Source organism: Pteropus alecto, unplaced genomic scaffold, assembly GCF_000325575.1.
Source record: "Pteropus alecto unplaced genomic scaffold, ASM32557v1 scaffold288, whole genome shotgun sequence".
NCBI lineage: Eukaryota > Metazoa > Chordata > Mammalia > Chiroptera > Pteropodidae > Pteropus > Pteropus alecto.
This window is the reverse complement of record NW_006442124.1, coordinates 490,071-506,060: the sequence shown is the minus strand read 5'-3', so window position 1 is coordinate 506,060 and position 15,990 is coordinate 490,071. Positions and strand designations below refer to the sequence as shown.

At 42.2% G+C, this 15,990-nt stretch overlaps 1 protein-coding gene across 21 annotated transcripts in view; it reads right to left on the bottom strand.

Moving 5' to 3' along the window:
- MAP4K4 (mitogen-activated protein kinase kinase kinase kinase 4) overlaps positions 1 to 15,990 on the bottom strand; it is a 175,998-nt gene that overhangs the window by 81,169 nt on the left and 78,839 nt on the right. For all 21 annotated transcript variants that reach the window (XM_015596277.2, XM_015596281.2, XM_015596282.2 and 18 more), the window contains exon 2: positions 15,655 to 15,711. In XM_015596277.2, coding sequence (XP_015451763.1) covers positions 15,655 to 15,669 — 15 coding nt within the window. In that variant the 5' untranslated portion in view covers positions 15,670 to 15,711. The remainder of the gene's footprint in view (positions 1 to 15,654; positions 15,712 to 15,990) is intronic.

Genomic DNA, 15,990 nt, shown 5'->3' with positions numbered 1-15,990 from the left:
TCTTCCAATTTTCTAGATGAGTACATTACTTTTAATGTTAGAGAAAAGGCTACTTTGTCATTTAAAAAATATTTATATGTATATGCACATACATACATATCTCTACACGTGATACTAGAAAAATATACATTTATATACTAACAGTAATTAAACCAAGATGACAGAATTATGAAATGCTTTTTTTCATCTTTTGATTTCTCTGTATTTTCTCCCTAAAATATCTACCTTTCATTTAAAAAAAAAAAATACTCCAGAAGTCATTTCAACGTTTTGTTCCAATTGCTTTATTGAGCTATATGTGATATATCATAAAATTCACCATTGTGAGGGTACTGAACTTTTCTTGGAGGAAGGTGAGGATAAATTTTAATTTTCTTACTATTGACATGAGCAGAACCAACCAGTAAAATTCAAAGGCCCAAAAGACCTTGAACTTCCAAGCTCATGTGAGGACGGTGGGTAAGAAAACACCATCTGTGATGACGTCAGCTTTACCTGAAGCCAGGTCAGCTGTGGATTCTGCCCAGTCAGAACCAGGGGCAGGGCCGCAGCATGGCTCCAGGAGTTAAGAGGAAGATGCAGAGTCCTGCCCTGTGCGTGCAGCAATCCCTCTCCCCAGCCCCAGGCCACACCCCACACTCCCCGCACCCATCCGCACCCACCCACGGGGCACTCTCCTCGGTTACCTCTGACCCTCCCTGCACAGTCAGTAGAAATGGGCCCCTGCTGCCCACCCTTCTAGTGGGGAAAAGAAAAACAGGTAGAGGTGGTCACCAGGAAGACAGTGGGTTTATCTTGAGGAAAGGAACTCACTCTGTGGGATCTTGAATCACAAATGTTTCTTGCCCTCTAGCCCCTTTGTCTCTGAACTGACCACACTACCTCCCCCTCCCCCCGCCACACACACACACTCTGTGAATCATGGTGTCATTCACGATGAAGCACGTACACAAACACAGCCAGACACAAGTTGGGGTGCTCAAACTCTCACAAAGCGCCACATTAGGGTGACAGCGGCTGAGGGAAGATGATGGGAAAAGGCTGCTGGCACTGCATGAGTAATGTCACCCGCTATGTACCAAACCACACAGAGCAATCAGGTCCAACCAGACACTGTTCGCACAAAGACCACAGACACTGCTGTTCACCCTGTAGTTAGAAATTTTATTCTCTCCCATCTCAATGGCCCTCTGGTCCTTTCCATTTTGAACAAAAACATCTGTGCATTTTTTAAATAAACTGTCTTCTTTCTAAACAACTTAAGGAGGAACAAATAACCTGGGTGTCTTCTTCAGTTTTAGCCTCAGGAGGACAAAAACCCAGCAACTTCAGTAAGTGAAGAAAAGTGAGAGGGGACTCCCTGCTGCCGTGTTCACAGGCACATTAAAAGTGAAACAGTGACAGAGAAGGTGTCCGCTCTTTTCCTGTATAAGCACATTCTCTCTCTCACAGAGGTGCTCACCGGAAGGTGAGTAATCATCAGGAAATACACAGGAAACATTCCTTGAACCTAACAGTACCTCCGTTACTGCTGCTCTTTTAGGTATGACAGAATGCTGTTTTACAAACATCCTCGTCACTGAAACGAGAATGAGCAGTTTCCGAGAGATTTCTCACTAGAGGATGTATGAGTGACCTGTGGGGTAAGATAGGGCAAGAACACAGGCTTGCTCGGAATTTTGTTTGTTTGGTTCATCTCCCTACCTTCCTTTCACCCCGAACTCCCACCATCTTGAAGGAGAACCAGCAGGGTCCGCAGAAAACTGAACCAGCTTCATGAACAGATGACAATCAACAGCAGTATGACATCATTACTAAGACACGTGGTGAACAAGAATTCCCAGGGGCGCCTTGTAAACTCTTTGCTGAAGACCCGCAACAGAGGAAGAGAGATCTGAAAGCAGTTGCTAACACTTTATTTCTAGTCAATGAAAGTTAGCAGCATAACCTACTCTTTCTCATGACTCCTGCAGGTGAGCAAATAAAATTAAGTCAGAAAAGAAGTAAATATTTAATCATGTTCAGAACGTGAAAATAAAAAAGTGAAGTTTTACCTATAACTTGCACCTCAGCATCTCTTACCCAAAAAGTAAAAGTTCCTACACCAGGCACTTTTCTTTCTATTTCTGCATCGATTTAGTTCAGCACCTACTATGTGCAAGAAGGTGCTAGGCTGTGTGGCCGGCTCTGCACCCAGCAGAGAGATACGTCCATAGAGAAGCTATAGGATACAAAAGAATACTAAAAGCCTTGAGAATACATAAACTATCTCTACAGGCAGCAATATGAATAGATATCACAAACGTGTGAAGTGAGAGAAGCCGACAGAAGAGTACCATGTGGTTCCATTTATATCAAGTACAAACACAAGCAAAAATAATCCACCGTGTTACAAGTCAGGGTAGTGGTGACTCTTGGGGGATGAGTTAGTGACTAGAAGGGGGCTGCAGGGGAACTCTTGGGAGCTGGCAATGTTCTGTTTCTTGATCTGGTTCATGAGTGGAGGGGGTCGTTCGTTTTGGGGGGGAATTTACTAAACTTATAATTTGTGCACTTTTCTGTATGCATATACTCCACATACAGAATAAGGCAAGTAGACAAAGCCACTCTTGCGAAGTGGCTTCTTCCAGATGTGTCAGCTACGCTGCTACAGCACAGGTATGTTAAGGAAAGGGAAAAAGTGTCCGAGAATGTCTAGACATAAAAGAAACAGGGATAAAGAAGAAGAGCCAGCCGCCTGGACCTGAGCGCCATCAGATGACTGATCACAGCAGCAGCCAGCATCTGGAGGCAGGGTCCCACCTGGTCAGGGCTCGTGGTCCGCATCAGAGCTGAAGATCAATCAGCAGAGCTGGGGCCCAGGGACAGGAGCAAGGAGATAAACTTCCCTCACCTCGCCATGGTTTTAAATTATAATTTGCTAACTGTAATGACTAGAAAGTTCATTTGAAACCTCTAACACATACCGAACTACATGTAATCCAGGGGCTCAAAGAGACAAGTGCAAATCTGCAAAAGTGAACAATTAAGACAAACGGGAGCTTTGGGGCAGGAGACAGAGTGTGACCTGTGGCAAGGCTGAGATGGACGGTACAATGGGGAACGACAGGAAGAGAGGCTGCTCTGCAGCACCTGCCGCACCCCACGGGCGGCTTCTCACGCTGGGGGAGCCTAGCTTCCGGCTGCGTGAGGGCCATCTGAGGGTTAACAGCGATCCCACAATGCCACCCACGTGGAAGCTAGAAACTAGCCAACCAACTGGCTGGCTCGCTAACTTTGTTTTAGATCAAGCCCACTAAATCAGCCCTCCTTTCTACAGGGTTAGGACAAACATTAGAATAATTATTGGATAGCAATTCTGTCACTAGGCATGTCCCACATTCCTCCTCTCAGGGTGTGGTACTGATGGGGCAGGTGGGTACGACTTCTCCAATTAAACAACTGAAGCTTTTATTCTAAAAACTCTTTCATTGATATATACACTTAAGATGCTGTGAATGTTCTTACCACAGATTGTCACTGGACACTGACAGACTAAAAGAGAATTCCAGGAAGTTTATTATATAAATTATACTCAGGTCCTATAAAGAGAATTTAACCTGGAAAGCAGTTATTGGAATTAAATTTAGAAAAACATGTGTTGGGGTGCTAAGGGGGTCCTTTTAAATGGCTTTACCACTTTAAAAGGTGAAGCATTTCAGTGGATTGGGCACATGATAGTTGAAACCTTTTCTTTCCACCAATACTGCTTCACCATTTTATCACATCTCAAAGGGTATCTCATCACATATAATTAAAATGTTAAAAATTTAATTTTCAGATAGCTCATGAATAAAAGTATGTGCACATACGAACACAAAACTATTAACCAACTATGTTTAACTTCTCTGAGCTTTGGATTTTTCACGCGTTGCGAGGAAGAAAGGGCACTCTTGTAGCCCTCCAGTATGTCTTCCAGCACTGGTAATAGTCATTCATTCAACAAACATTCAGGAAATGCCTATTATACAGGCCAGGCACTGGACTGGTGCTTGGGACAGCACAGTCTGAAAAGAATACAGAAAGATCCCTGTTACCAGGGAGCTTATATTCTTGGGGCAGAGGGGATGAGTGAAGTGATGGTGGAAACAGGTGCTATGTAGTAAGTATGATCAAGGAGCCAGTTAGACACTGTGCTATGGAAATGGAAATCGCAGAACGAGACAAGGCACCAGCCACAGGAAGCTGCCACTCACTGTGCCAAGATGTGAAGAAGGTGAGGGAGTGCCATGCCATCGTGGGAGAATGGAATTCCAGGTGGGCACAGATCTCCAGGAGGGAGCACCGTGGCAGGTTGGAGGAACAGGGAGCAGACCCATGTGGCTGGAGTGAGGGTGGGGGTGAGTGGGACAGGAGGGTTGAGGAAGAACAGGGTGAGGGGCTGATGATCAAGTAGAGTGCTGCAGGCCGCTGTAAGAATCTGGGCTTTTACTCCGAGCCAAGGAGCCAGTGAAAGATTCTGATCTGACTGTGTCTCCAAAAGAACACGAGGCTGCTAAACTGAGGAAAGGCTAGTGAACGAGCCTGGAGGCAGGAGATGTGTAGCAGAAATCTAGGCAAGAGATGATGGCAGTTGAAACCAGGTGGTCCTGGTAGTAGAGGCAGTGGTGGGAAGGGGTCAGTGTATTTTCTTACAGACCCATAGAGTCTTACACAAAAGTAGAGAAAACAATGTAACAAACTCTCTTGTATATAATCCAGATTCCACAGTTCCTACCTCATGGACCACCACAGGCCAAGACCATTTTGACACAAACTGAATATTGTTTGCAGACAGCACCAACAGGATTTCCTAACAGACCAGATGAGTGCTATGTTGCAGAAAGAGAGTAACCAGAGGGCTCCAAGGCATTTGTGGCCCAAGCAAACACAAGGCTGGAGATGCCAACAGAGAAAGGGCAAAACGGCAGGTAGCGTAGGCTTGAGGAGAAGACTGGGGACTCAGGTGAGCCATGCTGAGGCCGGGCTGTCGGACATGCTGAATGGACAGGTGATAACTGCAGAGTGTAGGAGAGTCTGCGCCACACCTGACCTGCCTGCAAGCTTGGCCCCTGACTGGCAGCTGGGGCCTGGGCTTTGGGAGAGTTTCGGCTCACAGAACTGATGGGAGTAGCTCCCTGTTCTTAGGTTGTGTTAACGTCATGTGTGTTTCAACAACTCACTGCTGGAGGAAGTAAGCACGTCATCGGACAGAGGACAGTCGTGGGGACCTGCAATACATATCCCTGTCAGTAAATTCGCTGGGAATGGAAGCAAGAGAGGTGTCAAGATGGAAAACAAAATTTTGCATTTATGGCCCAACAGTTAAAAAAAAAAAATAAAGTTGGTGGTGAGAGAAGAGGGGATGGTAAAAGAACAGTGTCTATATTTTTAAAAATAGCAATTTAGATCATTCAAAATTTGCTGGGTGTTTTTTTTTTTTAATCAAGAATTTACTTTACTTAGAAAAAATGTCTTTCATTCTTGAAGCAACAGAATTAAACTAAGGAACTATGGAAGCTCTCTCTGCTTGGAGAATACGCATCAGCAATTACAAAGAAGATCCTTTCAAGGCAAGTTTTGTTTCACCAAGAGATTGAGAAGAGCTCCTTCTAGAGCATAATTAATCTTTCTATTCAACCCCAGATCTGAGAATAGTATATATACGAAAGACTAAGTGTTAGTTATTGTTTAAATGAATGAATTAGTGCAACTTCTTGAAGCGCGCGTGCACATACACACACACACAAAACCAACCTGAAAACATGACTGATATTTGCCATTTCCAGGCCCAATGAACTAAAACTGCATCTAACCAATGCAATTAGTACTGTCATATTTTTAGAAAGAATGAATAATATTTTTCTCAGTTCCTTTTTAATAGTCAAAACTATCCCAAAAAGCAATAAATATATGATAATAATTTAACAAGAAATATACTAGCACATACATATTAAAATAAGGACTGTCTCTAATTTTATAAAAAAAGATGCCATATGTATTCTTTTGCCAATGTTCAAAACATTTTTGGAAATTCTCCTTTAAAACTGCCAGGACTTTCTTTAGAAACCGTGAATATAAGCCGAGCATTGCCCACGTGTCATAGCCTGGAAGGGCTATGAAAACACTGAGAGCATCCTAACGAGTTTACAATCTAGTACAGAATGACGTACATATGGCATGAACACATGCAAACTGTTCTCTGCGTAGTCACTCAAACAGTACCAGGAGTCAGCTCATGGGGCAGAGAAAAGTGGTTCCAAGGCCCACACAGTGATTACTATACCAGAGAGGACAAAGAAGCCACCTGATGCAGGAGCCTGCAGGGGTGAAAGACATGGAGAGGAGGAGGCCAGCTGGCTATGTTAAAAAGTCTTCAGCAAAAGCGACGAGTTCTTTTATTTTAATATCTTTCATTTGAAGAAGGAACAAAGAAATACTCATTTACCATGTAAAAATATGCTATACATCCATTATATAATTTTAACTCTGATAAAAGCCTATGAGGTAGGAATTATTATTCCATTTTACAGATGAGGAAACTGAAGCTTTATTAATTCTAGGCTCTGTTCTAACACAGCGTGTTAACACTGACTGGGGTCCGAGCCAGGACACGTCTGTTAAATAATGAGGCCAACTCCTATGAGGCTCATAAACTATAAATTCGCCTTGAAAAATATTCACAGGCCTCAAATTTATTTCCATAGGAAACAGGAGAAAAAAAGATAAATCATCTTTATTAGTTCAGCGACAATTCTAAAAACAAGACCCAGAAACATACTCACTCTTTCTAACCACTAAAATTTTAAAGGGCTCTTTTACTTCTTTTCCCAGAGGGATAAAGTTTAAGTGTGATGGTCTTACTATTATTTATTTATGATTAGTGTATAACATCTATGATCGACTGTAATATTTTTGATGACAGCAAGTGAGAATGCTACAAAATTCACTCATCTTCTAGATTCATTTACTGCAACAATATATCACTACCATTTGCCTGGACAACGAAACCAATAATGTATACCTACTACACGTTTATCCAAGTGCCCACCAAAAACAGGACATCCTGTTCACTTCATCAAAGATCCCAGCGCCCACAATTAGAGCATTGCCAGGTGTTAACTGTCACTGCGCTGGAATTCAACTACGGAACACCACAGCTGTGCTCCTGAAGTGGTCGAAGTGGTCAAAGCAACCCTGTGGGGAAACGGGGTGTGCCGCACGGCGGGGTGCTACTCTGGCAACGAGCTCTGGAACTCTGGGCAGGTAGGTCCCCTTCTTAACCATCGACTGTTGTCACCCAGAGATTAAATGAAGAGTTCAACAAAACGCCTGAGGTATACAGCTAAGTTAGTCTTAACCTTCTTCTGCTTATTTACTTATAAACTAGACGAAAACAGAATTTTAATATTTTGTGAATTTCCAGTTATATTCTTAAATTAGAATGAATTAATCCAAAATAGAAACACATTCTACCCCTGCCAAACCAACTCTGCCCCACTCCCAAAAAAAAGAATCCTGTAAAAAGTGTCACTATCACATCATCACCAACATAGTTATTTTTAAAAACACTTTAACAGGTATCTACTTGTTGAGCAGTTCAACATTAATCCTAACTTAACTTTATAGTACTTTGGGGGAAAGAAGGACAGAAGGGCTCAGAAGAAGGAGAAGCAAGCGTTACTATCGGAAAAGCTTGGATCCGAGTCCCAGCCTGCGGTCCGCCACCTAGAAGGAGCAGGTGAGGGTGTCTGCCTATCTGCACTCATACCGGTGCCTGTGGCACCACCCCCAAGGCAATGTCTGGCACAAGTCCTTGAAAAAACACTAGCTCATTTCGGCCACTGTACACTTTCCAGCCAGTAGACCTTCTTTATCACTGAGTATTAATTCTAATATCTAGTAAGTTGTTTTAAAAAGGAAAATATTAGAAATAGCACAAAGCTTACTCGGGCTCATTTATAAAGGTCGTAGGTTTATCTTACTCTATACAGGGTGTTCTCAATGGGTGCTATCATCGCTCCCAAAGGGATGAAAAGAGTTTCTTGGAGGTAGAAGAAAAAATTTACCACTTTCGTGTGTAAAGCATAAAGATATACATGCAGTACATGAACGAATATACAGAGTTTAAAATTTCATGTGGAGTGATCAGGAAAAAAATATCTTAAGAGGCTTCTTCTTAGGGAGGTGATAATGAAAATCAGGTTAAGAAGCACTGCTGTAGCCTATGAGGATACAGCGGAACTATTCTCAACATCGCTGTCGCATTTTTTAATTAAAATAAATCAAAATTTAATCAATTTCTAACTGATTTTAAGAACTTTTCTTCAAGACGTGTCTTGTACTAATATTAAAAATAAATAAAGAGGCACAATTTGTGACTTTTGCTCCACCTACAGAAAGGCTGAGCAAGGAAAACAATCCGACGAATTTGGCACATCAGTTTCTCTCTCAGGAGCTAAGAAAGAGAAGGTAGTTAAGCAAGGTAAAAAGCAGAGGCAGATGAGGCAAGAAAGAATATGTGGGGGAGGGGCACACACTGCTGTACTCTCCCAGACAACCCTGAGTGATCCTACGGCAAGTCTGCCAGTGGCACCACTGAAGCAGGAGGTGCCACCTGCAGCCTGAAATGGAAAGAAGACGGTACCAAGCTGTAAGGCCTGCAGCATTTAACTTGCTTCTGAGGAACAAAAGGATGGAACAATAGGTCACACGGTCCAGAGAGATCTCTCCCTCCTTTCCTTCTGTTCTTATTTTCAGTCTAGACAAGAACAGCACATCTATTACACTATGCTCCCCAGCAACTGACAAGTGGTAGAATTGTTAAGCCTCACAGGCTTTGCTTTGTCACTAGAGTAAGCTTGTTTTGCTCCCTCCAGACAGAGGATGGACCAACAGAGAGTAAGAAAGCTGTCCCCCTCCTCTGTGGACCTAGCTCAGATGGTGCTCAGCTACCTATCCTCCAGAGGTAATATGCGGTGCTCAGTTTTTGGCCGCTTCTGCTGTGGCTCTTGCCTCTCCAATCTAATGACAGGCAGAGGCTGGGGCTTTACGGGCTGTTCCAGGCAGTGCCGGGTTTATACGGAGCCTTTATGCTCACATCCGAAGGAGCACAGTGCAAGAAACATAAAGGGAACTCAGTAAAATCTGCTGGCTGGCTCCCTGCAACCCATGAGCTTCACACCCAGCATCTTCCTGTCCTCCAAGGTTAATGCCACATTTGCTTATCACATACTTTGGTCATAAGACTAAAGATAAGGCTGTTCTGGCTGATCTACTAAAACCATACTTTAGAAAGGAGAACACCAGTCAAGACCTATCCATCCTTTAAGGTCCAGATCACACCAGCTCTCTCAACAAACCTACTTAGAACCTGATGTCTGAAACTGTTGACAGTTTCAAAGGTTCAATAAATTGAGAACCAAAGATCTGGGTTCTAACTCCTGCCGTCTAACCAGCAGCGCACCCTGAGCAGCAATGCCAGTGTCTCTGAGCTGGGACTCTCCGCTTGTTAGGTAGGAGGGGGCAGCTTCTTTCCCAAGTTCTGCTGAAGTAACTGAGGGTTTTCAAACTTGAGGGTGCATCAGAATTTCCCAGAGGGCTTGTTACAGCCCAGACTGCTGGGTCCCGCCTAAGCTTCAGCGGCATGAGTCTGGGACAGAGCTTGAGAGGCTTCATTTGAAGCCTTGAGAGGCTTCAAATGCCCGTCCAGAGACCATACTCTGAGAACGCACTGTGTTAACCCCATCCTGTTCCAGGCTGAGAGAAGGAAAAAAGACTGGCTGGATGCAGCTCACCCACTCAGCAGCAATAAAGCACAGTGAAACATCGTCCATACAGGACCATCTCAACTCTATCTGATGTAAAACACCAACATGTTTGCCTCTGCTCACTCTGCACCACCCCAGCAATGTTGTTGCCCAAAGCAATGACAAACAAGAGCGCCAACACTACATGGCAAGACTTGGGCATAAGGTGGTCTGTCATCCAGATGATCCAGCCTAAGCTTTCAAAAACTGTTTATCGAAATGCATGCCTTTCTAACATAGTTTTGTGAAGCATGTAAATCATTTACACATTCAAAAATTAAATCAGGAGAAAAACCAAATACCATAAATGAACCAAAATAGAAAGTGAAACTAGCTACATATCGAATTGATAAACTGCACAAAGGAAAGAATTATTTCACATAACTTCTGAGCACAGCACTATGACAGTGCTTAACAGATATATAATAAGGACAAAACGAACTTCAGAGAACTTTAAACTTCACTCCATGTCTACTGTAAGTAGTAACACTTATTAAAATTCTGAAATGATTCTTATATTCACTTAATTATAAGTCAAATAAATAAATGTATTCCTTTACTAAAGACAAAGAGTTTTCAGTCTAGGAGAAAAGAGAAAGACATATAAACTATACAAGAATAAAAAAAAAAATTAAGGAGACAATGACTTTGAAAAATGTGTTTCCATGCTCTGTCTACTGAAAGGGTCCAGACGCGGCAACAACTCGGCGGCAATGAACACACTCAGCACTCAGACACTGGTTTCTAAATACACTTCCCACTGAAAGGAGCTACGGGGCCTCAGAGGAAGGGGTTCCACATTTTGGCAGGTAAGCCTTAAATACCTACTTATGCCAGAAAACAAGGAAGGACTCAAAAACGGAGGGGGCCAAGTCACGGGGCTACAAGAAGCTAGTCAATGAGTTCCCGTGGCCAAACTTGGCACGATTGGATTAAATAATCTTAACCTAATAATAGCAGATTTAATTGATGGAAACATATTGAATCAATAAAACTGCCCATGTCTACAGCAATATCCAAAAAAAGAGAGAGAACAAGGAAGGGTGGGAGTAGGTAGGAAAGGAAACTCTTCTTTATAGACAGATGTGAACTAATAAATGAAAAAGATGAAATCTGAAAATCATTATTTCCCAATAATAATAAAATCAAATGAATGCCAAAACCATGAGTTAAAAAGTTGTGGGTGAACATAAAATTCAGTGACAAGATATCACCCTGGAGGTTATTTATGAAGTGCAAAGCCAATAATCACCTGCACAGTGCAGAGCAGTGGCTGTCACCTCTCCAATCAAGTGAGCAAACCTGGCGTCACTAACAGTGAGAAACCCAGAATGAATGTACCTCCCGATGTGATGCAATGTGAAGTAACGGATACCACCAATGAGGTGTTCTTGCCAAAAAACATTTAATCTGCGTCTAATCAAGCCTCTCAACCTAATTTCCAGGTTACAGGAAATACAGGCAGGAGGAACGAGTTAAAGCACAACATGAGGAAACTATCAGACAAGTTCAGAATGTAGGATATTTCATGAAACAGTTGGCTGGAGTCCTCCAAAAGTCAGTTTCTTTAAAAAAAAAAAAAGTGCAAGGGGCAGAGCGGGCGGGAGAAGAAGGGATCTAGATTTAACAGTGAGTTAACAGATAAGATAACCAAATGTAATGCACAAACCTCAACTGGACTATGATGTGAAAAAAATTATTATAAAAACATCTTTGGCACAGTTGAGGATATCTGAATATAGACTAGACACACACGTATGTATGAAACTCTGGAATTAGTAATTCTCTGAGGTGGTATTATGATGATGCAGATTACCTTTTATGTTCAGAGAAGCCTGCTCAAGTATTTACAAGTGAAGGGCCCCAGTGGTGCCGCAGCAATGCACATACAAAACGTTAACTATTGAATCTAAGCGAAGGGTAGGGAGTTCATTCTTTCATCAGCTCTGTAGTTATGAACATTTTCATAATAAAAAGTTTGGAGGAAATTATGAAAATGGAAAACAAAATTTAATTCTCAGAGACAAACCTTAACTCAAAGAGTTTATGGACCCCAAGTGGGGAACCACTGATCACCTAATTCATCTTTTTACCATCCAGAGTGTTGCCTCAAAATAATGAGAGACCCTAAAGACTCACCATGTGTAACAGCAGTGATACAAACTGACATTAAGACAAGAGGACTGAAATGAAGGGGCAGGCTATCAAGAATTCAAACAACCAATTCAAGTATTCCTCTAAATACATCACATACAAATGAATGCACTCGCAAGCTGCGAAGTCTGAACAAGCTCAGTGGGCAGAATCAATGCCAGGGCCTGCCTTGGTTCTGAGCCCTACGGCCTCATCTGCTATAATCTGACTTCAAGGTCCAGATCGAATTCTTAGCTTGTAAAAGCAATCATCTGCCATGCCTTGTTTTGTGCATAGACTTCAATTATGATATTGTACTATAGTTCTGCAAGATGTTATAACTGGGGAAAACTGGGTGCAGGGTACATGGGACCTCACTATACATGCTTCTGCAAATTCCTCTGACTATAATTTTTCAAAAACAAAAACAAAACACATAGTAGATCTCATGTGCTGGTCTTGTCTAGTTTGAAATATCATTAATCTGTTCCCTAAACCCTTCCCACAACTAATCAGATAAATGACAAGCTTTCTTCAAAATGAGACCTTCAAAATCCTAAAGATTATCAATCTTAAAACTATTAAAATCCAAGAAGAAATATAAAGAGATCTTTACATCTCTTGCAAATGTAAGCCTCCCCTCTATACCCACTCAGTTTCCTGCACAGTCCCTGCCACATCACCCCAGGGTAAGATGTGAATTCTTACCCAGTTGCTTTGTTTTCCAGGTCACAGTCAAGTAAAGCGGGTGAGGTGGACGCAGTGCAGCTGGACTAGGGCACAGTCATTCATAGCTGCCCAGTGGACAGTGAGGGAGGGGAGCGGGTCACTTTCCCACATCTGCTGCTCCTCTGGCCTTCTGAGCCTGAGAACTGAGGAGTAGCCTGATAACTGCCTCTCAACTTCACCGAAGGAACAGGCTCAAGAGTCTGGATGAGTCTGAGATTTTTCCCAATAATAAGCATTCATTCATACCTTTTGGGCCCTGAGGTGAAACTGAGTATAAGTCAGAAGCCATGCAGAATCCTACTCTCATGGACAGAACTCTCTCCAATAGCCCCTCCTGCTGGAGTTGAAACCAGAAACATCAGTTGCAAATTCTCCCTCACACCAGCCAGCTGCCAGGTCCCACCCAGGTCAATGCCTACAACTTCAAAAGGCTTGCAAGACCCTTGGTGTGTGTGCTGCAGGGGGGGCGGGGGGCAGTCGGCAAGAGCATGCTTCTCAGGGTGCTGGCTTGTGCCCCAAGCTATGGCACAGAGGTCACTGAATGGAAACTGCACAGAAGAAACATTGCTGAGAGGCCAATATGGTCAAATGGCTGAATGGGTTTCTAATTTGTTCTGAAGACTCACCATCTGGTTTTCATTCCACCTGAACACATGGGTTTTGCATAATAATTTTTAAAGAAGTCCTGAAAATGCATTTTTCCAACACTGCCTGATTTTTCAGGCAAGGAAATACCTTCTGTATACAACCCAACAGAAGTGGAATACAGAAGTGTTCATTACACACAGTTATGTATTTTATAGCAATGCTCACAGAGAGATGCCTGAAAGGAAATGCACCAAAACACTAACAAGTACTGTAGGTGGTGGAAGTATAAGGACTTAACTTTCTTATATTTTCCTACATTTTACACTTTTTTTAGATAGTGATCCTACACTACACACTTATCAGAGCCAGGCTTACAGGAAGAAGATTTGCAGAGCAGGCAACCCTCATTAGATCCCACCCGAGATGGGACAGGGAGCATGGCCTGGTGGCCACAGCGGCGGTCAGCTAGAGCAGCACAGGCTGAAGTGGGTGAAGAAATTTAACTCCCAAGACTTCCACATGCTTCCTCAAATTCCAAAACACTACTTTTAAAGTGGCTCCCACGAGTCTGTCAGTAAACAAGTCAGGAAGTGTGCTGACAAATACCAAGAACAGAGGCTCCAGCTCCGCCACTACCCAGTGCAGCCAGCACCGGCAGCATGCACGGTGGGTGAGCAGAGGCTGGCAGGAAGGTGACCCTGGTCGTTCCACTCACAGGTTGCACATCGTAAATGACTGGACTTTCGTATTTAAATTACGGTAAGATAGAATTTGCTGCTCCTGCACCTCTCTTTAAAATAATCTTTAAAATAACATTTAACTGGAAAGTATCCAATTTCCCTCTGGGCTGCATACTGCAACAGGATCACTGTAATACCACACGATAGTCCGTATCACAGCATGTTACCAGCAGCAATGGTGCGTTTCCATTACAAACTCTCCATACCCTCTTTGGCAGAGAAAAGAGAGCAGTCATCTCATAAAATGTCACATCTTCAAATATTTGTATGAAAATCTATCAGTTATTTTGTGGTCACAGAAAACAACATTTTCTAATTCTTACTAACTAATGTGGACACTGGAGATGAGTGTGTCATCAGGGACCGGGGGGAGAGTAGGGCAGCAGAAGGGCCCTCTCTAGATTATTCAACTGTTTTCAGAGGTCAGCTCAGCCTTTTTTTTCCTCCCTCCAGAGACCTCAGACTTGGGGACGTTATGGCTTGATTTAAAGATATCTCAAATCTCCAAGACCACTGGTTAACTCTCTATAGAATCTGTGATACATGGCAGTAAACCTCATTCATAATGAGGCAAGTCAGAAGCAATCCTGAGAATGTAAAGCAAAATTTCTGATGAAAACAGCTGACCCTTGAACAATGTGAGGGTTAGGGGCACTGACCCCTGCAGAGTTGAAAATCCATGTATAACTTTTGACTCCCCAAAAACTTAAGTACTAATCACCTACTGTTGACCGAAGGCCTTATGTATATAATACATATACATACATATGTAAAACATATAATACATATTATGTGTATTACATACTGTATTTATACAGTAAAGTAAGCTAGAGAAAAGATGTTAAGAAAATCATGAGAAAATATATTTACAGTACTGGAAAAAACCTGTGTATAAATGGACTCACACAGTTCAAATCGATGTTGTTCAAGAATCAACTGTAATTTAAAATTGGATGAATTTAGTTCATTATAATTTATGGCTTTTTGAAAAAATTAAATATGGACTCATGCATATATATATATATATATATACACACTTACTTTTTGTCTGAGTTCATTTCTCCTTTTTCCCATCTAAAGCTACACAGTAAATCCTCATGTGACCATTTCAAGAACTATTTTTTGCTACTAAATTTTGCCAACAATCTGCTCAGCATTCTAGCAGATGTTTCTGTTTTCAAACCTCTGGGAACTTGGCTGGATATGTTTTCTTTCCCCATGTTAAAAATAAAAGAAATGGCCCAAATGTGGCCTAATACCCTAGAGAAGCTTTTCCCCACCCCACACCCCTCAATCTCCCTATTCATGTGACCTCCATGGTCCCTTCTCAAATCTCTGCTTTTCCATTAGAGAAGATGTTTCCAATTACGGTCCATTTTGTTGCCAAAGATGACATCACTCAGATGTGTTTTTTTAAAGAAAATGCTACTGATTGTTAGTTACTTGGGGACCATCTGCAACGATTTAAGCCAACTATTGTGATGAACCTCATGAACTCACAATGTCATAGGAGGGCGATTTGTTCAAGATCGAGTCTCCAAACAGAACAACACTCTTACACTGGGGGCTGGAGGGACAGGGGGATCCTTGTCTTTCATCTAATAATATCTTTAAATACATTTGTGGCCCAACCTTACCTCGGTAACATCCATGACTTTGATGGCTGCCAGCTGACCTGTTTTAACATGTCGACCCTGAAAAACAGAATAAGAAAGATAATTGGCACAACCGTTTTTGCACAATCACTAGAACAAAACTGTTGAAGTTTCGATGTATCATCTCTTCCGTACTTTTTCCCAAAGTGATGATGAAATAGTCCCATGCTTTCCAATAGAACAGTATGGTTTTTAACACCAATGAACCATACTTGATAAACAAAACAATTCACAGAACAAATGAGTTTCATTCCCTCTTTCTTTCCAGGGTTTAATTTACATATCAATACTTCTCAATCCAAGAAACTTAAATGTTCT